Genomic DNA, 25,624 nt, shown 5'->3' on the forward strand with positions numbered 1-25,624 from the left:
ACTTATGGACTGCAGAGAGTTAAAATACTAAAATGTACTTTGTAATGTTAGCAGCTTAGATTTGCATGCAGGGGGAAAAAGGAGACAAAAGGCTGTCGGAGGTTTCCCTGTGTCCATTTGAATCGACCTGTTAAATGTCCTGTAACAGAAGCACCGTGACGGAGAACCAATGGAATTATGCCAAACTTGCCTATTGTATTGCTTATCCCTGTAAGGGTAGATATGTGCGTTCAGACCCCAATCTGGAGTCTTCTTGCTGATGCTGTTGATGGAGGTTTCTTGTTTATGCCGGTAACTGGTCCCAGTGCGCGTGTGCATGTATAACTGTACCTTGGGTCTGTATGATTTCTTTGCACTAAATTGTCTTTAGATCATAGCATGTAACCTACTGTTTTTATGTTGAATAATAACCTTTGTGCGTTGGAAACACATTTCAAAGTCTGAAGGCATTTATTTACTGTATGACTGTGTACGCAAATAGCGACAATTCTAGAAGGTATAGGCAGGATTTAGAAGGTATAGGCAGGATTGTACCAAGGTTTAATTACGTCATAACATGTGTTATAATAGCGGTCAGCATTCACAGTATCTCCCTTGGTGAGGAAATCAACAAGAAGCACGTCCTTAGGGTCCCAAAACTCAGTCGCAATGAACTTCTTTGCTAATGGAGTATTGAATTTCCTTGAAGGTGGGGACGATGCGTGTTTTCATGTCATGGATGCTTGCTTCGTCTCCGGTGTCACATGATGCACCGACGCCTGTAATTATAAGCTGCAGGAACTCATTCCATCCTCATGGTACCGCGTCAAGTGTATAAGAGACATTCCCATCCTATTAGTTTTGTGAACTTCTGTGAGTTGCTTCGGTTACCAGCATGAACACTTTTTCCTATACCCCAGTTGCTTATGAATGATAATGTGCACAGTACCCATTGTTCAGTTCAGTTTTCAGCAATATTACTAACTCAAATAGGTCTGTCCTCCTGAAACAGACCTTCAGTGCAGCACAGAGTGTCCTCTGTGGTGGCCGTGCTGGGCCGGTCGGATCGCTGCTCATCTTGAACGTCTGTCTGGCTATTAATAAATGCAGTGCACCAATCACAAACCTGTTTCCGTGACATTATGTTATCACCGTACACTTTGACCGTACAAGTTGGCGATAAATTTTAGTTGCTGATGTGCCTTTAGACGCAGAAGTCTGATCACACTACACACCTCAATGTTTGACAATGATTCTGCCAACTCCGCCATCCTTACCACCCTCGTACTTAGGTTCAATTTAATTAGGTGTGACATGGCTCCTGCGAGTTATTCTCACGGTGAACTTGCACCAAAAATTGTAGTTACATTCAATTCCAAACTCACATTAATTTTTCATAGGAAATTTGCGTTTGTTTGTGTGCAATCCCCTGAGCAGGAGAAAAGGTAGGGAGGACCTGTAGTTTAAAGTACAAATGTCGGGACACAGTGCAGAACCTCTGGTTCACCCCTCCCAATGAATAATCACACACTTGGAGAGATTTATATAGCATGATTTTTCCAATAAAGACATGTCAGTTTTCAGGCGAATTTCTCTAAAAAGCTCCATAATGGGTTAAATGATGTGGGAAAGGTATGCAGAGGTGTAAATGATGTGGGACTGTATGTGGAGGTGTAAATTATGTGGGACAGGTATGCGGAGGTGTAAATAATGTGGAACTGGTATATAGAGGTGTAAATGATGTGGGACTGTATGTGGAGGTGTAAATGATGTGGGACAGTTATAGGGAGGTGTATATTATTTGAGACAGGTATGTGGAGGTGTAAATGATGTGGGTCAGGTATGTAGATGTGTAAATTATGTTGAACAGGTATGCAGAGGTGTAAATGATGTGGGACAGGTATGCAGAGGTGTAAATGATGTGGGACTGTATGTGGAAGTGTAAATTATGTGGGACAGGTATGCGGAGGTGTAAGTGATGTGGAACTGGTATATAGAGGTGTAAATTATGTGGGACTGTATATGGAGGTGTAAATGATTTGGGACAGGTATGCGGAGGTGTAAATTATGTGGGACAGTTATAGGGAGGTGTATATTATTGAGACAGGTATGTGGAGGTTTAAATGATGTGGGTCAGGTATGTAGATGTGTAAATTATGTTGAACAGGTATGCAGAGGTGTAAATGATGTGGAACAGGTATGCAGAGGTGTAAATGATGTGAGACAGGTATGCAGAGGTGTAAATGATGTGGGACAGGTATGCAGAGGTGTAAATGATGTGGGACAGGTATGTGGAGGTGTAAATTATGTGGGACAGGTATGCGCAGGTGTAAATAACTTGGGACAGGTATGCAGAGGTGTAAATGATGTGGTACAGGTACGTGAAGGTGTAAATTATGTGGGATAGGTATGTGGAGGTATAAATGATGTGGGACAGGTATGTGGAGGTGTAAATGATGTGGTACAGGTACGTGAAGGTGTAAATTATGTGGGATAGGTATGTGGAGGTATAAATGAAGTGGGATAGGTATGTGGATGTGTAAATGATGTGGGACAGGTATGTGGAGGTGTAAGTGATGTGGTGCAGGTATGTGAGGTGTAAATGATGTGGGATAGATATGTGGAGGTGTAAATGATCTGGGATAGGTATGTGGATGTGTAAATGATGTGGGACAGGTATGTGGAGGTGTAAATGATATGGGACAGGTATGTGGAGGTGTAAGTGATGTGGGACAGGTATGTGAGGTGTAAAAGATGTGGGATATGTGGAGGTGTAAATGATCTGGGATAGGTATGTGTACGTGTAAATGATGTGGGACAGGTATGTGGAGGTGTAAATGATGTGGAACAGGTATGTGGAGGTGTAAATGATGTAGGACAGGTATGTGGAGGTGTAAATTATGTGGAACAGGTATGTGGAGGTGTAAATGATGTGGAACAGGTATGTGAAGGTGTAAATGATGTGGAACAGGTATGTGGAGGTGTAAATTATGTGGGACAGGTATGTGGAGGTGTAAATGACTTGGGACAGGTATGCAGAGGTGTAAATTATGTGGTACAGGTATGTGAGGTGTAAATGATGTGGGATAGATATGTGGAGGTGTAAATGATCTGGGATAGGTATGTGGATGTGTAAATGATGTGGGACAGGTATGTGGAGGTGTAAATGATATGGGACAGGTATGTGGAGGTGTAAGTGATGTGGGACAGGAATGTGAGGTGTAAAAGATGTGGGATATGTGGAGGTGTAAATGATCTGGGATAGGTATGTGTACGTGTAAATGATGTGGGACAGGTATGTGGAGGTGTAAATGATGTGGAACAGGTATGTGGAGGTGTAAATGATGTAGGACAGGTATGTGGAGGTGTAAATGATGTGGAACAGGTATGTGAAGGTGTAAATGATGTGGAACAGGTATGTGGAGGTGTAAATTATGTGGGACAGGTATGTGGAGGTGTAAATGATTTGGGACTGGTATGCAGAGGTGTAAATTATGTGGTACAGGTACGTGAAGGTGTAAATTATGTGGGACAGGTATGTGGAGGTGTAAATGACTTGGGACAGGTATGCAGAGGTGTAAATTATGTGGTACAGGAATGTGAGGTGTAAAAGATGTGGGATATGTGGAGGTGTAAATGATCTGGGATAGGTATGTGTACGTGTAAATGATGTGGGACAGGTATGTGGAGGTGTAAATGATGTGGAACAGGTATGTGGAGGTGTAAATGATGTAGGACAGGTATGTGGAGGTGTAAATGATGTGGGATAGATACGTGAAGGTGTAAATTATGTGGGATAGGTATGTGGAGGTATAAATGAAGTGGGATAGGTATGTGGATGTGTAAATGATGTGGGACAGGTATGTGGAGGTGTAAGTGATGTGGTGCAGGTATGTGAGGTGTAAATGATGTGGGATAGATATGTGGAGGTGTAAATGATCTGGGATAGGTATGTGGATGTGTAAATGATGTGGGACAGGTATGTGGAGGTGTAAATGATATGGGACAGGTATGTGGAGGTGTAAGTGATGTGAGATAGGTATGTGGAGGTGTAAATTATGTGGGACAGGCATGTGAAGGTGTAAATGATGGGGGATAGGTATGTGGAGGTGTAAATGATGTGGGACAGGTATGTGGAGGTGTAAATGATGTGGGATAGGTATGTGGAGGTGTAAATGATGTGGGATAGGTATTTGGATTTGGATTTATGGGAGAGGGGTTTTTGAACTTGCAAATGAGAGGTAAAAGTGTTTATTCCGTCTTTTTACAAACTTGTATAAAAACACTGAAAGATTAGGGTTGGATACAGGAATCTGAGTGCCAGCAGCCCCCCGACAGGGGTCACAATCCTGAAAGGAGGTAAGTATACTCTCCTTCCCATACCCCTAACCCTCCCCCTCCACAGCCTACACCTAACCCTCCCCCATAGTGCGTAAACCTAGCCTCCCTCCCCCACAACCTAATCCTAACCCTCCACCTTTAGTGTCTAACCCTCCCCCTAACTCCTATACTTTCGGGATGCCAGAGCCGGGATTTTAACTGATGTTGGAATTCTAGTGCTGGCATCCACGACTACCACAAATTGACATTTCTAAATGAATCTCGGATGCGCGCATTCATGTGATGTCTGCGTGTTTCATGAAACAAACTGGCTTTCGCAAACTCGCTCTTAATATAATTGACCCCTTAGGGTGATGCTGAGGGGATGTAGTTAGCAGACCGGCAGCCGGGATGCCGCCAGTCTAAATCCCAATGGGGAAAGCCCGAAATGGGACTTAAGATAGGTGTCGTAGTACTGACACCTATCTTAATCCAGAATCATTAGGGAAAATAACTTTGTTTTAAAGAAAAAATATTGAATGAACTAATCTAATATTTGGAATTCATATAATAGCATTAATAATTAAATGTTAATATTCAACTATCTCTAGGAAAGACAATTTAATATCTCTCTCTCTCTCTCTCTCTCTCTCTCTCTCTCTCTTTCTCTCTCTATCAATACTGAGGGGCCCATTTATTAAGGATTGCATTTTGCAATGCGATCAGGGCATGCAGTATCGCCCATGATCGCATTGCAAAATGCGATCATACCGGCCGAATGTATGACCCGGCACATGCACGGAGACGGGCTCCGAAAAGAGCCCATCCCTGCAATGTGGCTGGAGCGCATTCTGGGCGACTGCGGACTGCACATGAGCGGCGCCCATTGCCAGCGGAGGGATCTGGAAGATCCCTCCGCCGTCTCAAATGCGGTAAGTGCCCATCGGACACAGCGGCTAATGCTATCTGCAGATGGCGTTAGCTGCTGGGGTCAATATAGGGAATGCGAAGCATTCCCGATATTGATACATTTGGCAGCATCGCATCCCCCATAGAAACTTATGGGGGAGGCGGCTGCTGGCGGCAATGGAGGGATCATACATTCGGGGGATACTAAATATTTGAGGTAAATTTACCTCAAATGATCTTTGATAAATGAGTCCCTGAGTTTTGGACATGTTGATGCAATAATCCCTTATATGATGGTGGATGTTAAGTGGGAAGTTGAAGGGGGAGGTGAGATACTAAATAAGCGTAACATAGATTAAACAGTAACTAAGAATGTATTAGTAATAGTGTCCTGGACTCAAATATTTTTGCAAATTCACAGAGATTTTACGTGTTCAGCTAAAGTTCAGACGTGTAAATACAAGGGTGGTTCAATAAATAAGGTAACAAGACCTCTCATTGCGAAAACGTATTCAACTCGTACATATATGAATAATCAGTAGTGTGGCCTTGGTAACGATTATTTTTCCACATGGTTCACATACTTGTCTAAGCATTTGTTCCAACATCTATCCTGGCATAGGATAAATGTTCAAGCACCTGAAGCCAGGACATGACGGCTTGCTGAACTTCAATGTCGGTTGCGAATAACTTTCCAACCAGGCGCTTCTTCAATGGTCCAAAGAGATGGAAATCACAAGTTGCCAGGTCAGGGCTGTAGGGAGGATGGTCCAGTACCTCCCAATGGTAGCGCCAACAAATCACGTGTATGGGCGGGCAAGTGTGGCCTGGTGTTATCGTGCAGCAATACGACACCTGTTTGCAGCAACTCAGGTTGTTTTCAGCGAATTGCCCTCCGCAACTGGTTCAACGTGTCATAATAGCAGTCAGCATTCACAGTATCTCCCTTGGTGAGGAAATCAACAAGAAGCATGTACTTGGGGTCCCAAAACTCGGTCAAAATTAACTTCTTTGTGTTAGGATCTGCTGTTAGCAGATCATTTTAGTTGCTATTGAGACACTGCATTTAATCTTGTCTGTGTGCTCATCACGTGTTCAGTAATTAACTGTCTGCCTGTGTGCAGTATCAGCTGCTCATTAATTGTCTTGTCTGTGTGCACAGGCCAGGTGCACACTGGTCTGTCATTAGGGAGGCTTGCAGGGCTTCCTCTGATTGGACCTTGTATCTATTAAATTACAGCCAGCCCTTCACTCCATGCCGGTGATAGAGTTACTTGTGCTTCCGGTTGTTCCAGTCTCCTGTTTGTTCAGTTGAGTACCTGTGACCAATTTGAGTATAATTCACTTCCGTTTGTTCCATCCAGGCGGAACGGTCTGCATTCCATCTGCTGTGTGCTGCTCGAGTCATCTAAGCAGCACAGTATGTATCTCTGCCCTCAGCCGCGTGTGTCATCCCAGTGGTTCAGAATACACTTCCGTCCCAGGCGCATGCCAATGTCCGGCGGCTAGTGTCAACCCGGCGACACTGGTCACATCTCAGCATCTCAGGTGTGCAATCCGGCGCACCGATGCCAGTGTCAACCCGGCAACATTGGTAGCATCTCAGCATCCGGGGTGCACAATCTGGCACACCGACGCCAGTGTCAACCCGTGGGCATTGGTAGCATCTCAGCAGTGTCAAGGCTGCTTCAACAGCCCAAAGGCTGCGTCTCACCTTCGGCCCACAGGTCACAACTAGTAAAGGCAAATCAGCCATCAAGGCTGCTTCCACAGTCCAAAGGCTGCATCACTCCCTCATCCCTCTGACCACGACTAGTCAATGAAATTCAGCCCTCAAGGCTGACACTAAACTTGATCTTGCGTGATTAACCCTGAGTTCTTAACACTTTGCTAATGGAGTTGTTTTGAATTTCTTTGAAGGTGGGGACGATGCGTGTTTTCATGTCATGGATGCTTGCTTCGTCTTTGGTGTCACATGATGCACCCACGCCTGTAATTATAAGCTGCAGGAACTCATTCCCTCATGGTACTGCGTCAAGTGCATAAGAGACATTCCCATCCTATTCGTTTTGTGAACTTCTGTGAGTTGCTTTGGTACCCAGCATGAACACTTTTTCCTGTACCCCAGTTGCTCATGAACGATAAAGTGCACAGTACCCACTGTGTTCAGTTTTCAGCAATATTACTAACTCAAATATGTCTGTCCTCCTAAAACAGACCTTCAGTACAGCATAAATTGTCATCGGATCGCTGCTGGGCTGGTCGGATCGCTGCTCATCTTGAACATCTGTCCTGCCAAGGGAGTGCATTTTTTCCAGGTCTCCTCACATAATCACAAGTTAAATAATTAGTTCCACCTGTGGATCTTTTAAAATGTATCAGTGAGTAATGAATACACCTGTGCACCTGCCAGGTGACCTGAAACATATAAACTGTGTGGTGTGCTGAGGACCAAGGGCCTGATTCAGCTTTGGGAATAGAGTGAGAAATAGCACTTAACTGTGAACCTGGACAAACCATATTGCAATGCAAGGGGTGTAAATACATAATTTTTTTTTGCATGTGGGGTAAATACTGGTTGCTTTTGAATGTAGCCCACAAATACTGCGCAGCTTTATTAATACTCTACAATTTAGATGTCAGTTTTGACACCTCCCTCCCAAATCTAAATCTCTCTCAACATTTTAATCTGCCCCACCTGCAGTGCAGCATGGTTTCACCAAGATGATCAGTTGAGTGAGATATCTCACTCTGGGGTCTATTTACTAAGCAGTGTTAGGAGACAGAGTGAAAAGTGATAAGAAAGTGATAAGGTGCCAGCCAATCAGCTCCCAACCGTCATTTTTCAAACACAGCCCGTGAGATGACAGTTCTGAGCTCATTGGCTGTCACCTTATCACTTTCTTATCACTGTTCACTCTGTCTGCTAACACTGCTTAGTAAATAGACCCCTCTATTTCCAAAGCTGAATCAGGCCCCAAGTTTGAAAACCACTGCTGCTAGATTAATGGTGCGTACACACGTTACGATATCTATGAACGATATGAACGATAACGATATCGTTCAACGATATATTCTACATATCATTTATTTTTATGCAGTGAATGACCAACGCCGCGCATTCCCAGATTAACGAAAACGATATCTATGATCGTCCGTACATGCAGGCCAACTTGCACGATATTGTCAACTTTGCCTGTTCAGAGATGTGGCAGGATGACTTCACTGAAAGATATCTTTCCAGTCGTTGGTGGTACAGATCGTACCGTGTGTATGTAGCTTAATTAGTGAAGAGTGCTTGGTTGGGTATACATCCAAACAGGCTGGGATTTAGCACTGTGGGAAATTTTTCAACTGCAAAGCTGTGTACACATGTTTAGATAAAATGAACGATTTCAAATCGTTCACTTTAATGCCCCTGCAAACGACCAAATGATGGTCGATGCACGGGAACGAATGGTCATTATCGACCATTGTCCGTTGCCCTGGCAAACCGGCATACATGGTCGTTAATCACGAGTCGTTATAGGTTAATGTATGTGTTGAATGTTCGATAATGATCATCCAACACATGCAGAACGATCAGATAACGATCGTTATCGTTATCTGATCGTCGCTGTGTCTGACCGTGTGTACGCACCTTAAGACATTGGTTTGCAGTTGCACCAGTACTATAATCTGTGAGTAGTTTAAAAATGTAACCGACAAGAATTTTACAATCAAACAATGAATGATATAAATCCACTTATGTAATATATCACCTACAATATTCCATGTAGAATGAAATACAGGAAGGACCATTATAAAGTTAGAGGTCAGGATCAGTCAGCATCTCAGAAGCGGTTTCGCATTATTATAATAACAGACATAACAGACATAACTAGGTGTCTTACATTTTTGCCAATTTGCAGAGTGGGAAAAGTATTATATAAGGGATTAACAAGGAGAAGGCTAGATGATTACTCAAATGAAATACTCTGGTACCCAATGATCTAATCATAGATTTTTAAATGAAATCAATACAGGGGATAAACTATTAACTCCAGGTACAGATAAGTGACGATAAACAACTGTGAAGAATCTGAAAGGAACTATTTGTAATAAGTAATCCAATATCATTCACTATTAGAGAGGCTTATGTGTATAGCCTGCTGTTGCAATGATCTCATGACTCTAGATCTTGTGCGACAGGTGCATTCAGAATATATGTCATCAATTTAACTGCTTTTTATCATTTTTCCACACTTATGCAATTATGCATATAACAGCCCTTTGACTCAATATAAGATCCCCAATTACTTTTATTATGGCTAATAATACATTTCTATATTGATTCCCCGGATCAGTTAGGCTTTTTAGGGGGTACAGACTGATTTCCTCCAAACAGTGTTAGTAGATAAATTAAATTACATTTTTAAGCAGGAACATGCAGGAACTCAGGGCCTGATTCAGCAAGGAATGCAAAGGAGAGAACGCACGCACTTGGCCGATGTTTTTGTACTGCGCATGCACATGCAGCGCACAGCGTGTGCGCAACCTAGCCAGTGCAATCGGGTAAGCGTACGCAGACTACACGCAGCGTGTACGCAGACCCCTTCCTATATTGTTTGACAGGAAGTGCTGTTTGTGGGTGGTGATGGGGGTGGTCGGGCGAATGCAGGCGTGCCTGTGCATTGGGACACCATTTTATGGGCATCCATAATTAAGCCAGTGCGGCGACAGACGCAGTGATGAGACTTCGTGCACACAGGAAGTTGCCAAGATCCTGCGCGAGGTCTGGCCAACCACTATTATGCAAATGTGGTCGATGGTTCTCGATGTTACCGATGTTTACGCTAACTTGCGTACTCATCAGGCTTTGAGTAAAGGGAGCTGGGCGGCCTAATATATAGCGTTGGGCGTCTGCATCTTGTGGTGCTGTCTCCGTGCATATGCATTGATTAGCATATTCTCGCAGCGGATGGGTGCTTGTGTTCTCTCCTTTGCGTTGCTTGCTGAATCAGGCCCTCAGTTCCTAAACCTCTCATTAACTTTGAAGTAATGTCCTGGGCCAAAATTTATTTTCCGTAAGATAAGTTTTATTTTAAATGCCCCTTCGTGTGCCTTCTTTTCAAAATACTCTATATATGTATGCTGGTGAGCAGCAGATTCTATGTGGGGCAGGAGAGATCCGCCCACACAGAGTAGAAAAGCATTGTGGGAAGATGCCTAAGGGCTGCCAGATGACCAGAGCCCAGGTGAGGCTGCTGGTGGACAATCAGACAGAGACAGTCCAGGTGGGGCTGCAGTGAGAGCGAAGCAGACCAGGTGGTCAGGATCATACCTGCAAGGAGGCAGGGAGATCCCTATACCTCTGACACTGTCCCTGTGAGAGGCGGCAGCCAACAAGCTAAGAAAGCTATACCAGGCCAGGAGGCCAGTGTCCAGTCCTGTATGCAGCAGGAAGGACCACAAATCTCAGAGACTGGGAGAGACTTTCATGCAGACTAGCTGCTTCTGTAGAGTGAGCTAGTGCCCTAAGACAGGGCTAGGTTGTTTGCTATATTCTATTTTTGTTAGCTGATTTCTATGAGGCAGTAAAGCACCTTTTTCATTTACTTTTACTGAAATGCCATATGTGGACCACTGGCACCAATCTACTAAGCTAAATTACCCCCAAGTTATCACATTATATATATATATATATATATATATATATATATATATATATATATATATATATATATATATATATATATATATAGTCAATAATAAATGGGGCACTCACCAGAGCAAGTATCAGCATCAGATTCCTTTAATGCTTACATATCCATTAGTATGTCATGTCGACGTTTCGGTCAAAAACTGACCTTTATCAAGGCAAGCATCCAAAAATCAACACATCACAGCCTCAGCTGTTCTTTAGGCAGCTATGCTGAAGCTGTGATGTGTTGATTTTTTGGATGCTTGTCTTGATAAAGGTCAGTTTTTGACCTAAATGTCTACATGACATACTAATGGATATGTAAGCATTAAAGGAATCTGTTGCTGATACTTGCTCTGGTGAGTGCCCCATTTATTATTGACTGTATCTATCTGGGCCTATCTAGTTCCATTGGGAAGCACCCCACTATTTGATTGCCTAAAGAGGATGTGAGTGCGGACTTATGTGGCTATATATATATATATATATATATATTATATATATATATATATATATATATATATATATATATATATATATATATATATATATAAATATATATCATCCAATCTGTCAGCAGTTGCACTCATGTTCATTATGAATAAAATTCCGGGGTGCTTCCACAGTCATCCAGTGTAGACTCTTCTTCACTGTATGTTAACAATAATTTTCAAGAAAAGGAGCACTCACCACATTCACCAATATATCAAAAGAAAAACGAGTTTAATTGCCATAGAAGAAGGCAAATATCATTATCCATGTCCATGAAAAACTTATTGCTGTGGCATGTCCCAGACAAACAATCATTTGGATTGATATATTTTATTCAAACAGTTACTGACACAAGTAAAACTTACCTAGCGTTGCTGAATGCTTTGGACTATTAACAGTGAGGATAAAATTATGATGCAGATTATCTAAAAAAGAAATAAGAATGATAGAAAATCATTATTCATGTACATGGTACTGTGTGACAAATACAACATTTTTCTGTTTCATGTGCAAAACATCTTCGCATGAGATTCAGGGTTTGATTCAGCAAGGATCACAACTGCGATTATGCACGCAATTGGCCTATTATTGCATTCTGCGCATGTGTATGCATCGCAGTGCGCGAACCAGCAACTGCGATCGGGACTGCAATCGCAGAGACTACGCAGACCCATCACAGACTGATTGTCGGGAAGTACCATTTGTGGGAGATGACGAGGGGTGGTCGGCGAAATGCAGGCGTGCCAGTGCGTTTGAACGCCGTTGCAGGAGCGTGCATAAATTAGGCACTGCCATGCCATATGCAGCTTCCACTGCGTGCAATGAGGTTATCAATTCCTGAGTAAGGTCAGAGCTTGTGCAAGTGTGCGTGAGGCTCCGATTGTACTCAATGTTACCGATAGTTTTGCAGTCTTGTCCTTATGTTCTGCTGCAACAGCATATCAGCCGCAGAGGATTAGCATACTATAACAGAGAGACTGCATGCGTAATCGCTATTGCAATCGCAGTTGCGATCCATACTGAGTCAGGTCCTCTGTCCATTATTATACTAAGTAAACCATAGTTATTCTTTTCTTACTGATATTTCATGAAACCATATGTATTTACTGTCTCGTTCTCATTTTATTTAAACCTGTAAAACCATTTCTTGGTTACACTGTTGAATCAATACATTGTTGTAATCCTGTCTGAGTTTATGAGACATGATTATAGAGATCCCTACAATATGAGATTGGTGGAGCCCATAACATATTAATGTCATTTATGACAAGTAATAGGCTTATCTGACGTTTCTTTTACTCCAAAATCTTCACAGATTCTTCATCACACATTGTTTATGAACATCTTTTCCAACTTAATTTACCTTAAAAACAGTAAAAATAACAGGTGCACACACCTAATACATTGCCACATATAAGACACTTTATTAATCCATAAAAAATGTGCTTACAAGATAAAACAAAAAAAACATTGGTGTTTATTTGCAGGGATGAAGAAGAGACCCGAGTGCAGTCTCTGGCCCTGATTCAGAACTGGACGCTCTGACAGAGTGCTCGCTCTGAATCAGGGCCGGGCTATTTTTTTTTTAGAGCGGCCTCCTGGCCGCTCGCATAGCTGTGGGTGACCACCTGCAGCTATAGTGAGCGGCCAGGAAGATGGTTGCGATGGTCAAGACCATCGCGACCATCGGGCTTGCGACGAGACCCTTGTGGTAGGGTCTCGTTGCCGCAAGCCCCAGAGAGATTTCAGCTCTAACAGAAATCTCTCCCACTGACATCACTGGTGATGTCAGTGGGGCCAGCCCCAAACGGAGGCATTCACATGGGAACGCCTCCATTTGGGCAGTCACTCCCCTGGCCCGCCCACCAAAAAGCGGGCCGGGGGACAGCACATCGACATCGACAGCACGCCCCCTTTGGTACGAGACCCGGAGCGACGGCTTGCCTGTCGCTATCCGGGTCTCACGCATGCGTACGATGGAGCCGGCTCCGTCATGCGCATGCGCTCTGGGCCACCATCGACCCGGTTGCGAGCGCTCAGCGCTTGCGACAGGGTCTGAATCAGGCCCTCTGGCAGTAAGCCTGAATCACCTGCACATGTGCAGATCTCCTGAAACATGTTGCCTGTGCCATTTTCCCTGTGATTCTGGACTGGCAGCAGACGCATTGGTAGAGGTAAGATAATAGTTTATGGGTGCAGGTTGAGTGGTGGTGGCCCCATTGGACCCAGGGGCACGTGCAACCTTTATAGATACGCTGATGCTTAACTGAAGCTCCAGAAAGTAGATGGTTTCAGTAATACGGGAATGATCCAGGATGACACAGTCACAGCATACGAGGTCACCCATACATAACAAAAAATTCAAAAATACATGTATAACAGAGTGGCAATGTAAGAAAGCACAAAATAATTATGCTGCATGATAAGGAATGGCAAATGCAGGCTTAGTATTGCTGAAGGTAAAGCATAAACATTAGTCCTATCCCCGATAGAAAAGCACATAAACATACAGTACACCATACTTGCCAACTCTCCCTGATTGTGAGGGAGACTCACAGAAATAGCAGCAATCATCTCCCTGACTCCCTGAAGATTCTAATGGGATCATTAGTATAATTTAAGGCACAATGGACCTGATTCATCACGGATCACAATTGCAACTGTATACGCAGATCGTCCAATGTAGCATTCTGCACATGCACCGCAGTGTGAGTGCGCAGGCCAGTATTGCGATTGCACTGCGATCACATATGCAGATACAAAGCCAGAGTGAGTGATGGGACGTCAGCGTTTGGGGGTGGTGACGGGGAGTGGTAGGAGAAACGCAGGCGTTCCTGTCCATTTTAACGCCGTTTCCTGGGCGTGCATAAATTAGCCACTGCGACGGCATTCGCAGCTTAAGTACTCACTGCGTGCGACGAAACTTACAATTTCTGAGACAGGTCAGACTTGCTGTAATTCTGCGTCAGGGTCCAATGTTACTCAGTGTTACCGATGTATACGAAGGACTATGAGGTCTTATGGATGGGAGAAAGCGTTAGTGGGCATCTCTATGCTGGCTGAGCAGTTGCAAACATTAGTATATTTTCACAGCAAAACTGCATGTGTAATCACAGCTGCGATCGCAATAGCATTCCGTAATGAATCAGGCCCAATGATCCCTGTGGCTACATGCATTTTCTGAAAAATATCAGTGTGTTTTCATCAACAGATAGATATTACTAACTGCTTTGGGGCTCATTACCATTTGGATGTAGGTAAATTTTATGACACACCTCTCAGATGTAGCAGTACACGCCCCGTGTGCCGCCGTCAGAGCCGTAACTAGACTTTTTGGTGCCCTGTGCCAGAAAGAGCATTGGCGCCCCCCTCATTTTTCAAAGGGACATAATACATCCAAAAAAGGGCCATGGCTTCATGTGGAAGGGCCAGAGAAGAGATAGGAGAGGCCAGGAGATGCTGGGGATGACATAAGAGGAAGCTACAAGCAAGAGTGATAATAAACAGAAATTTGATAGGGCCAAACAGCGCCCCCTGACCTGTGGTGCCCTGTGCGATGGCACCGGCCGCACTACCCTAGCTACGGCCCTGCCCGCAGTGCTCATTGGTGTTGCTTTCACAATCTCCCTGAAATGCTTTTTCAAAAGTAGGCAAGTATGACATAAAGAGTGCCTTCTCTTATCGTTTGGGTACCTTTGTGATGTCACTGCTTACTAGTAAATTGAAGTCTCATAAATGTTAGGTTAATGCTTAAAACAGCTGCCTACCCTGATTTGCATTTCTTTATCTGAAGAGATGTTTTATAAATCACCAAATTGAAAATGTCAAAATTCTGAGTGGCCACTAGATGGCAGTGCTTACTGCCATGTTGCTTGATAACAACCAATAAAAAAACCCTGACATTTTGTCGCAATTACTAAACATGTACAGTTTCCCAGAGGAATGGCTATATCCCCGAAATTGCAATAGTTCATCTATGATCTTTATGTAACATAATATGTGAAGGGGTAATCTTCAAACGTTTCATTTAGGTGCAAGATTTGCACAAAAACGTAGAGACATTGGACCTCGATTTGAATAAGCAGATCCTCAAGCATTTTATTAAGAACAAATAATTAGGAGAGAGTGACAGGAAAGAGGGAGAGTGAAGTAAGAGTGTGAGAATGAGAGAGCCAGGGGAGGGAGTGAAAGGATTTGGGAAGGGAGAAAGAGATGGAATAAGAGCGGAGGACAGAGAGAGAGATAGGGGTCAACTGATAATTAAGTATCCAACTCGCTGTGAGTAGTAACAGTGGATACAAAATCACGAGCAATTCAATATTGCTCCAGTACAGAGACAGCTGATCTGAATCAGCTGTCTGTGCGCGATTCTTATCACCACTACTTTATTAACGGTGAAACTTAGCACTGTGGTTCACCAATGCTCACAATAACCCTGTGTCCGACAGAAGGAGCCAAACGGGCAGAGAGATCCAACTGGATCCCTATTTGCAACTCCCGACCTCCTTTCCATAGGAAGGAGCAGGGGTGTGGGAACAAATGACATCTGAAGATGACGAAGGTTCCCGCTGTCAAGCTCCAATAATTTAGCATTTTCAGATGCTTGATGAATCTAGGTCCCCATACTATTGTATGGGGACACCGGGCCAGATCGGGACTGAAAGGTAAGCAGGAGATACAGTATCTATGATATTTCCTGAGTTACCTTTATAATGAATGGCCCAGATAATCACAGTACTCAAATATTATATGAAATTCAATACATAGAGCATTTATTACTCAGAATCAATGGAAATTCATGATTTCGGGCTCCACTGGTCACTGTCTGAAATGTTCTATGGACAATACATCTTATATTTATGCTTTCTGATCTTGTTATAAGATCAAAAATTCTGGCGTAAGGTTTTAAATTTTATTAATCAAACTTTTGATATTGACCTGCCCTTTTTACCTATCCCAATGTTATTTGCACATTTCAAAGCATGGAAAGACGTGACATGTGTACGGCATATTTTACCACTCTTAATCTTTATAATCATGATAGTAAAAAAAGCTTATACTGTACTTCAAAAATGGATTAAGAGGACAGCCCGTTCCATTGAAGAACTTAAATCAATGATATTAGAACATATATATTTTGATAGACATAATGCTCTTTCTGATATTGAACAAGGTGTGCGGAGATGCTATTCTAAGTGGGAGCCATACCTTCTTACTCTCCCATTACAATTGCAGACTGGTATAAACAAAGTATTTGAAAATATGACCTGGTATCTTCTCCAGCGTGTTGTATGACATAGTGCTATAGCCCTTGACATCTCACTTTGATCCTTATCACTATCCAGACATATCTGAGTGGTTTAATAGGAATGTTTGCTAATGCCACTATTTTTCACCAATACAGACCAAAGGCTGCAGCGAGCTGGCTGGCTAAAGTAAGCGACAGAGCAGCGGCACAAACGCACAGCAGTTTAAAAAAATATAGGACATCTATGAAACATTGCCACACAGCAGTGGCAGACAGGATGGCAGTTTAATAAACTATAATAATGTCAGTCGGCAATACCCCAAATTGTGCCAAATGTAAAGGAAAGAGGTGCAAGATGGAATTGTCCCTCCCACCCACTCTTATGTGGGATATTAAAAAGGACATGCACAGTTTAACAAACCAAGCACTTTAGTGACTAGGACTGACACTTTCGTGGCTGAACTCCTTGGTTTGTTTGGGCCCCCACAAAACATTTTTTGGAAGGATTACCTTCAATTATTAAGGAGGAGGCTGATGATGAGGGTGTTGATGGTGGAGATTGCATGTTATGGTCCAGACTGCTGGTAGCTGACACTGGACTGCTTGTAATTAATTTACAAATCATTATAATTTTGTTAAACAAATTGCATGAACTCAATGCAAATGACGTAACACAGAGGAGGTGCCTAGATGGTTAACGTCCCTTCCTCTGCTAACTTTGGCTTTACAAATGGTACAGATACCTTCACAACTGTTGTCAGAATTTAGATTAAAATAATTCCACACCCAAGACGTGGCTTTTCTGGCTTTCTTTTTATCATGAGCAAGAGCTGCTGCCACTGGTGGCTGATTTACGCAAACAGCATCCTCATCATCAACATCCTCATTGGCGTCAGATAGGACACAAATTTCCCCCTCATCCTCCTTTTGCACTTCCTTCACACTATCATCCTCATTTTCTATTATTTCACCATCTAATACTAGCACAGCCGTCATGGCATCAGTGATCAGCTGTGAAACTGGGTGACAGCTGTTATACTTACTTCCTCTAACAAAGGACTGTTTAATAGTCAATTGTTTTTTAAAAATTACTACTAGTAGTAGTCTTCTTGGTCCCTTTCTGGGATGAAGATCCACCCCCAGCAGCAGCAACAGGCGTAGCACTCAAGGATCCTTCTGAGGAATCACGGATAGGAGAGGAAGTCATGTTTATGAAACTGGTTGCAGGACTACTTCTAATCATGAATGAGGATGTTGATGATGATGTAGGTGTTGGTGGTGGATATTGCAGGCGCTTGGATCCATATAGAAGGGAGCAGCTAGGTGACACTGGACTGATTGTTGTTCATTTTTTTGTCCCCAAAGGTTTCGAATTTGAAATCACCTTTCCAATTTGATGAATGCGCTGCAAGTGATTTAACAGGGAGGAGGTTCCTAGATGGTTAAGGTCCTTATCTCTGCTTACTGTTACATGGCAATGGTTACAAATGGCTTGGCAAAGGTTGTCTGGATTTGGGTGGAAATGATTCTACACATGAGAAGTGGATTTTTTGGCCCTTTGCCCAGGCATGGCAACAATGGGATTTTTCCCACCATGGGTAACAACTGTTGCCTGATTTACAGTTTTTACACAAACATCCTCATCATCAACATCCTCAACATCCTTGTTGTTATCACTAACTACGTAAATATCCTCCTAATTCTACTGGTGCAATTCCACAGAAGCATCCTCAATTTCTACATCAGCATGTTGACTTGTGTTGCTCATCCTCACATTTGCAGATGGCACACAAATGGTGGAAGGAGGATCATCTTCAAGTACAGTATTAGAAAGGTCAGGCTCACACATGGCAACCGTGGACACACTTGGACTCTCCTCGGGGTCGTTGAATTTTCAGAGACAATTTTAATTGTACCTCTTCTACAAGCAGAATGGCTTAAATCATCACAACTAGAACTACCAGTCATAAATAAAAGCCAAGGCCTTATCCTTTCCTTGCCATTACGTGTAGTGAATGGCATTATTTTTTTTTCTTTAACAGGGTAAAAGTAGATTTTTTTGCAAGGCCTGACTTAAGCCCTGGTGCATCGGCCTTCATGATGACGGCCTTGCATCATCATCATGACTGCTGCCGGCAGCTACAAAACTGGTATGTGGATCCTGTCATGTGACTGCCCTCCATACTTACTGCGGTCTTACAGCAGTGTCACCAAGCAATTATAGCGCAGACAAGTTGTGGCTAATGCACACAACCACATACAGAAAAAAAAAATATTTTTTTTTCACACTGAGAGCACCCCTGAACGAGGCAGCAGCCACTTGATAAATGACACAGGCAGCACCCCTGCACACCAATGTTGCTGATAAGTGTGGCTAACGTGCACACGTAGAAAAAAAAACTTTATTTTTTAATTTTTTTCGCACTGGGGGTGAAGAGCACCCCTGATGGACAGCGCACTCCCTAGACAGCACAGCCAGCCAGCCCCTATGGACAACAGCCAGCCCCTATGGATTGGACAACAGCCAGCCAGCCCCTACATGGACAACAGCCAGACAGCCCCTATGGTCATAAGCCAGACAGCCCCTATGGACAGGACAACAGCCAGCCCCCTATATGGACAACAGCCAGCCCCTATAGACACCAGCCAGCCAGCCAGCCCCTATGGACAGGACAACAGCCAGCCCCTATATGGACAACAGCCAGCCCCGCCCCCTATGGACATTAAGCAGCCAGCCCCGAGTGACAACAGTAGCCAGCCCCTATGCACAGCAACAGCACAGCGAACACATTCACAGCCCCCTCCCTCTTCCCTCTCCACAGCCGGAATGAAAATGGCGGCAATCACGGGGAACATTTATGCAATCCAAAACTCGCGAGAATCCAACAGCTGGATGATGACGTTTTGCCTCGTTTTGAAATCTGTGTCAGGCGGGAAAACCCAAGCCGGTTCGGATCCGACTCAGATCTCCGAAATTTGGGTGGGGCACGCCTCCCGCTATTATGCCACGCCCCCTTGGTCCAGCCGGCTATACAGGGGTTAAGTACTAAGTTGCTGCTGGGATATATGTGGGAAGAGGTACTGTGGAAAAATAGATGGCCCAAGCGGGTGAGCAAGCATCTCAGTGACTTGTGGAGTACAAGGGTGCTTTCATCATAGATAGTTAGATAGATAGTCACATAGTCACATATAAATATATATATATATATATATATTTATATGTTTGCATATATACTGTACTATGTATATTTTATATATATATATATATATATATATAAATAAATCCCAAATGCTCAATATAAAATCCGACGTTTCGGTCCTCTGTGGACCTTTGTCAAGGTATATATATATATATATATATATTTTATATCTATATATGTGTATATATATATATATATATATATACACACCACCACCCTCCTAAAGCAAGAGTCTAGATCCGCCCCTGTGGGAAGGTAGTAGTCTTTTAAACTTTGCAGGTCTGTTTATGAAATAGTAGAATAGAGCGATATAACCATATAGAACACACATCCAGCAAAAGGAGGTGTTTTCACCAGAGATGGAGTTTATCCCTCTTTAAGAAGCTTCCGGCCAACAAAGGTTATTGTCAGGTATCTCCAACTTTCCAATGCAAAGTAAAGTCTATTTCAGAAGAATCACAACATTACATATACTGCCGTAATCCTCTTATTGGTTATGGGTTCGGTTCCCACTATGGCCTTGACTGTGTGGAGTTTGTATATTCTCCCTGTGCTTGCGTGAGTTTACTCAGGGTATTCCGGTTTCCTACCACACTCCAAAAATATACTGGTAGGTTAATTGGCTCCAAAACAAAACAAAAAAATTAACCCTAGTGTGTGTGTGAGCATGTAGTAGGGAATTTAGATTGTAAGCTCCACTTTGGCAGGGACTGATGTGAATGGCCAAATATTCTCTGTAAAGCTCCTTGAAAAAGGCCACGAGCTGAAACACATTGGAGACAGAACACACCTGTGTTCACACCCCACCGACCTTGTGACCGGAGTCACCCCCTCGCGGCCAGATGCGAGCTCCCACAGCTGTAGCACACCACACGACTGCTCCCTTCCATCGCCTCTGAATTTGCTGCACAGGAGAACCGCCGGTCCAGGTAGCCGCTAGCACCTTCAGAAAATGGCATCCTGTCCTGGACCCCGGTGCTCTCCCATCCCCCGGCCCTGTCGGCCACACCAATCAATGACCATCCCACCCAGCACACGGTGGCTCGCAGGGGCTGGCCCTCCAGACCACATCTCGGCACCAAGAATCGCCACCCGCTAGGCAGCGCCAGCGACCACCCACAGACTGAATCACACCATCACCAACAGCAAGGGGTACCCTAATAGCCCCCCTCCAGGCGTAGTTGCAGACCGCAGCATTGCCTACATGGCACCGGCACTGTTCGTCCAAGTCAGGACAAGACTGCCATCGTCCCTGTGCTTATTACCCCATCAGCAACGCCACACCCAAGGCACCCAACCAGTAGGTAATTTGCATGCATACTTCACCATGCGGAACGTCCAAAGTGATTCCTACCATCCATCTGACGGCTCTTAAGACTGCAGACCATGGGTCCAGCAGGGAAGACGTGCCGGTCTACAACCGCACAGTAAGGAGCCCCCTGAAAGGGTCCACCAACCTTCCCCCAAGCCAGTCACATCTTGCCACCACCTCACACCCCCTTACCCCTCCTGGGACCATTCCGGAGCAGCACTGTGCCTACTCATTAAACGGTTTGGCCCCATACCTTCTTGTGCGTCTCTTATTTCCACATAAGCACTACACAATATGCACACACAACCCCCTTCCCACAGATCTAGAGAGCACACCTGACCCACCCTTCTTACAAATCTCTGTATAGCACTGCGTGCGCTATATAAATAACTGGTAATAAATACAATAATAATAAATAATAAATTACCATCTCAGGATGGGAATAGTGGAAGACCATTACAGGAAAAAAAAATCATTATTATTTAAATAAGGCATATTTCCCTAAAGTAAGAATATTAGAAAAAAGTATTTTTTATTTTACAATTTTTTTATACAAAGGTGGTTCAATAAATAATGTAACAAGACCTCTTAAATGTATTTAACTCGTACATATATGTATAATCAATAGTATGGCCTTGGTACAGATTATTTTTCCACATAATCCCCATACTTGTCTAAGCATTTGTTCCAACGGTACACCAAGGCATCTATCCCATCATAGAAGATATCAGTGTGAAGCACCTTATGCAAGTACATGATGGCTTCTGAACTGCACAATTGGTTGTGAATCGCCTTCTATCCAGGTGCTCTTCAATGGTCCAAAGAGATGGAAATCACTCAGTGCCAGGTCAGGGATGTAGGGAGGATGGTCCAGTACCTCCCAATGGTAGCATTGTAAGAACTCACGTGTGCTGTCGGCTGAGTGTGGCCTGGCTTTATTGTGCAGCAATACGACTCCTATTCAAAGCTACATAGGTTCTTTTCAAGAATTGCCCTCTGCAACCGGCTCAGTGTGTCACAATAGCGGACAGCATTCACAGTATCTCCCTTGGTGAGAAAATCAACAAGAAACATGCCCTTGTGGTCCCAAAACACGATCACCATGACCTTCTTTCCTTCTTTGCTGATGGAGTTGTTTGGAATTTTTTTAATGGTGGGGCAATGCATGTTTCCATGTCATAGATGCTTGCTTCGTCTCCAGTGTCACATGATTATTATTATAACATTTTATTTATAGCTTGCCACAAGTGGTCCGCAGCGCAGTACATACAGTACAGGGTGCACAGAAACTTATTTTACAATACAGTAACCAAAATATAAACAGAGCACAAGTAACAATTAGCAACACAATTCTCCATACACAATACAGCTGGGAAGGTGAAGGCTGTCATTGAAGTGCTTGAGAAGAGGGCTGTGAGACAGTAGGGAGGAAAACACTGCTCCTCCGAGCTTACAATCTAGGAAATATGACATATGGCATGAGCGTGTAGAAGGGGACCTGAGTGCAGGAAGTAGGCAAGTTAGAAATGGCTGAGGCAGGTGGGAGAGCGACCTGGTGACACAGTTATGTGGAACGACCTGGTGACACGGTTACGGTAATGATGCACCGACATTTAATTTCCTGCGGCAATACGCTGCAGGAACTGTACTCCCTCCTTATGGTACCACGTCAAGTGCATAAGAGACAATCCTATCCTATTGGTTTTGTGAACTTCCGTGAGTTGCATCGGCATCCAGTTTGAACACTTTTTCCTGTACCCCAGTTGCTCATGAAAGATGTTGTGCACAGAACCCACTGAGATGTTCAGGTCATCAGCGGTATGACTAACTCATTTGCATCTCTCCTCCTGAATCAGACCTTCAATGCGGCACAAATGCAAACAAGTTGGCGATGAATTTCAGCTGCTGATGTGCCCTTTAGACGCAGAAATCTGATCACACTACGCACCTCAATGTTTCACCATGTTTCCGCCAGCCCCGCTAACTTACAACTTATGTTGGGACAGTATGACTTATATGAGGTACAGTCTAATGGACATGAGAGGCAGCAGTGGTCCACCTGCTCTGGCCAGATGGGAAATTGGAATGAAATAGAGAACATTACACGCGTGAGAGATCTTGTTACCTTACTTATTGGAACCACCCTCATACTTTTTTAACTATTACTGTACTTTATTTCCATGACAGTGAAACGAGAACCCCAAGTACTGGTTAATGGTTCCACTGCGCATGAATATTCTGGTAAGTTGCCTCATACATACGCAAAAGGCCCAAGCTAAAGTATCGGTCAGCTGCCCTGGCAAAGTTTCATTGGTAAATTGTAGCGATAGAAGATCTTTACTATCACTGCATAGTACATTTTAACAAAGATGCAATGAAATGTCTGGGGCACTGAATGACCTCATGACCGCTAATCACCTATCTGCATCTTGTTAGTAGTATCCACTGAATGTCACTGTATGTCACTGACAGCCTCCGGTTCACACTGTGTTTCCCAATGTTAAAGTGCTTGCTTTGGCCTGGTGTTGCCATAGAAACCACATGAGGGGCTGGCCATATTAAGAAGAGAGATATGATGCATGCCCTTTAGCTACAACAGATCACTTATAATAGACATTTTCGGCTAGCTGGTATCTCATTAGCCTTAGAACACTATTACAAGTGATCTACCTTTGCAGAGAGACAAAAAAGACAGGAATCACACCCATCTAAACCCATAGTGTAAACAACAGTATATACACATACACACAAACACAAACATGATAAAATAATGAAATGTGATAAAAAAAAATTCAGGACTTTATTTCCCTCAACTCTGACCGCACAAAACCATATTGTGTGACAAAGAAATGATTTGCTTGTTGTAACAAGTTATGTCACGCAGAATATGTTTCCCCAACGTATAGAGCAATGCTTTAATTCCTCAGTTTATTCCTGCTCTATTTAATTATGTGCACACTAAGGGGCCTATTCAGTTATGCTAGGTACACACTAGACGACTTGCAAATGATGCCATGTTGTCAACGATTTCCCTTGAACCCCCAGGCAAACGATCTAGTGCATACACACTGTGCAATCTAACAAATGACCAAACGATACATCTTGCATCGTTCGGTGGTTATATCGTTAACTATATAATGTAACCATATCGCCTGATAGTTCGGTAGAGCGTACACACTACACGATCTAAGGGGAATCGCTAACGCGATCGACAGATCTTCCTGCATTTACAAAAGATCTGAAGCTGCGACGAACGTTGCCACGGGAGCGTGCATAGTGCGTACACACTGGACGATTTGAACGATGCTTCGGAATCGACCAAATCATTCAAAATATTGGGCCTGATTCAGACCCACTCGCGAGCGGCTGTACGCTCGCAAGTGGGTCGATGGTCTGCACTGAGCATGCGCACGACGGAGGGAGCTCCGTCGTGCGCATGCGCCAGACACGACGAGCGAAGGACTTTCCTTCGCTCGTTGTGTCCGATCAAAGGGGGCGTGCTGTCAATGTTGATTGACAGCACGCCCCCTTTGGTGGGCGTGCCGGTGGCGTGCCTCCCTGACGGGGGCGTTCCCACGGGAACGCCTCCCGTCAGAAGCCGGCCCACTGACATCACTAGTGATGTCAGTGGGAGTGATTTTGGCTCTGATAGAGCCAAAATCACTCCGGAGCTTGCGGTTGAAAACCTCAACCGCAGGCTCCGGCTCGCAATTTCGATGGTCGCGATGGTCACGACCATCGCGGCCATCAAAATGCACGCTCGTATAGCCTGTGGGTGGTGACCCACAGCTATACGAGCGTCCAGGAGGACGCTCCATGAAAAAGGAGCCCGGCCCTCATGCAGAGCGTGCGCTCTGCTCAGAGCGTACGGCTCTGAATGAGGGCCATTGTCTAGTGTGTAGGGGCCTTTAGACATAAAAAAGAGAAAGTGAAGTGCTGTGTAGAATTCAGTAAATACTTTATTAGTACATAATTCCTATAATAGCATAAAGATAAATATGACACAATGTAATTATACAGACTGTATCAATTCTAAGAACTTGTGTAGACATAAGTAAAAACCATTAAAATTATATCAGAGCAATAAGTTCCTATACGATAGTTTGGAATACAGGTCACTGGTAAAATACGCTGTTAGTATAGCGATCCACAATAAATTGAACCAATATAATCCTGTAAAGTGGTATTAAAAAATAAAAATAAAAAAATATATATGAAAGTCAGTATTTAACAATGTGTTCTATAAACGCTCGGCCTCTACTGATGGTCTTTCTAGGAGAAACATTCTGAGTATATATGGGGCATTATTTAAAGGTTGAAGCAAAGTAAAAAATAAAATCCAGGAAAGTTGTACCTTGGTAAACCCATGAGGGGTTGGAGGGAACATGTCCTATTTCGGCTCAATTGCATTTTTAAATAATATTTGTATGCTAATGCAGAAACAGTATTTTCCCTGCATGTAAATAAGTAAATGATGCATT

At 43.6% G+C, this 25,624-nt stretch overlaps 1 protein-coding gene across 2 annotated transcripts in view; it reads right to left on the reverse strand.

The window, feature by feature from the left end:
- Positions 1–25,624, reverse strand: part of SHISA7 (shisa family member 7) — a 206,623-nt gene that overhangs the window by 20,066 nt on the left and 160,933 nt on the right. For both annotated transcript variants that reach the window (XM_088444489.1, XM_088444488.1), the window contains exon 4: positions 11,749–11,808. In XM_088444489.1, coding sequence (XP_088300615.1) covers positions 11,749–11,808 — 60 coding nt within the window. The remainder of the gene's footprint in view (positions 1–11,748; positions 11,809–25,624) is intronic.

This window comes from Taudactylus pleione, unplaced genomic scaffold (genome assembly GCF_031769625.1).
Source record: "Taudactylus pleione unplaced genomic scaffold, aTauple2 ptg000366l, whole genome shotgun sequence".
NCBI classification, from domain to species: domain Eukaryota; kingdom Metazoa; phylum Chordata; class Amphibia; order Anura; family Myobatrachidae; genus Taudactylus; species Taudactylus pleione.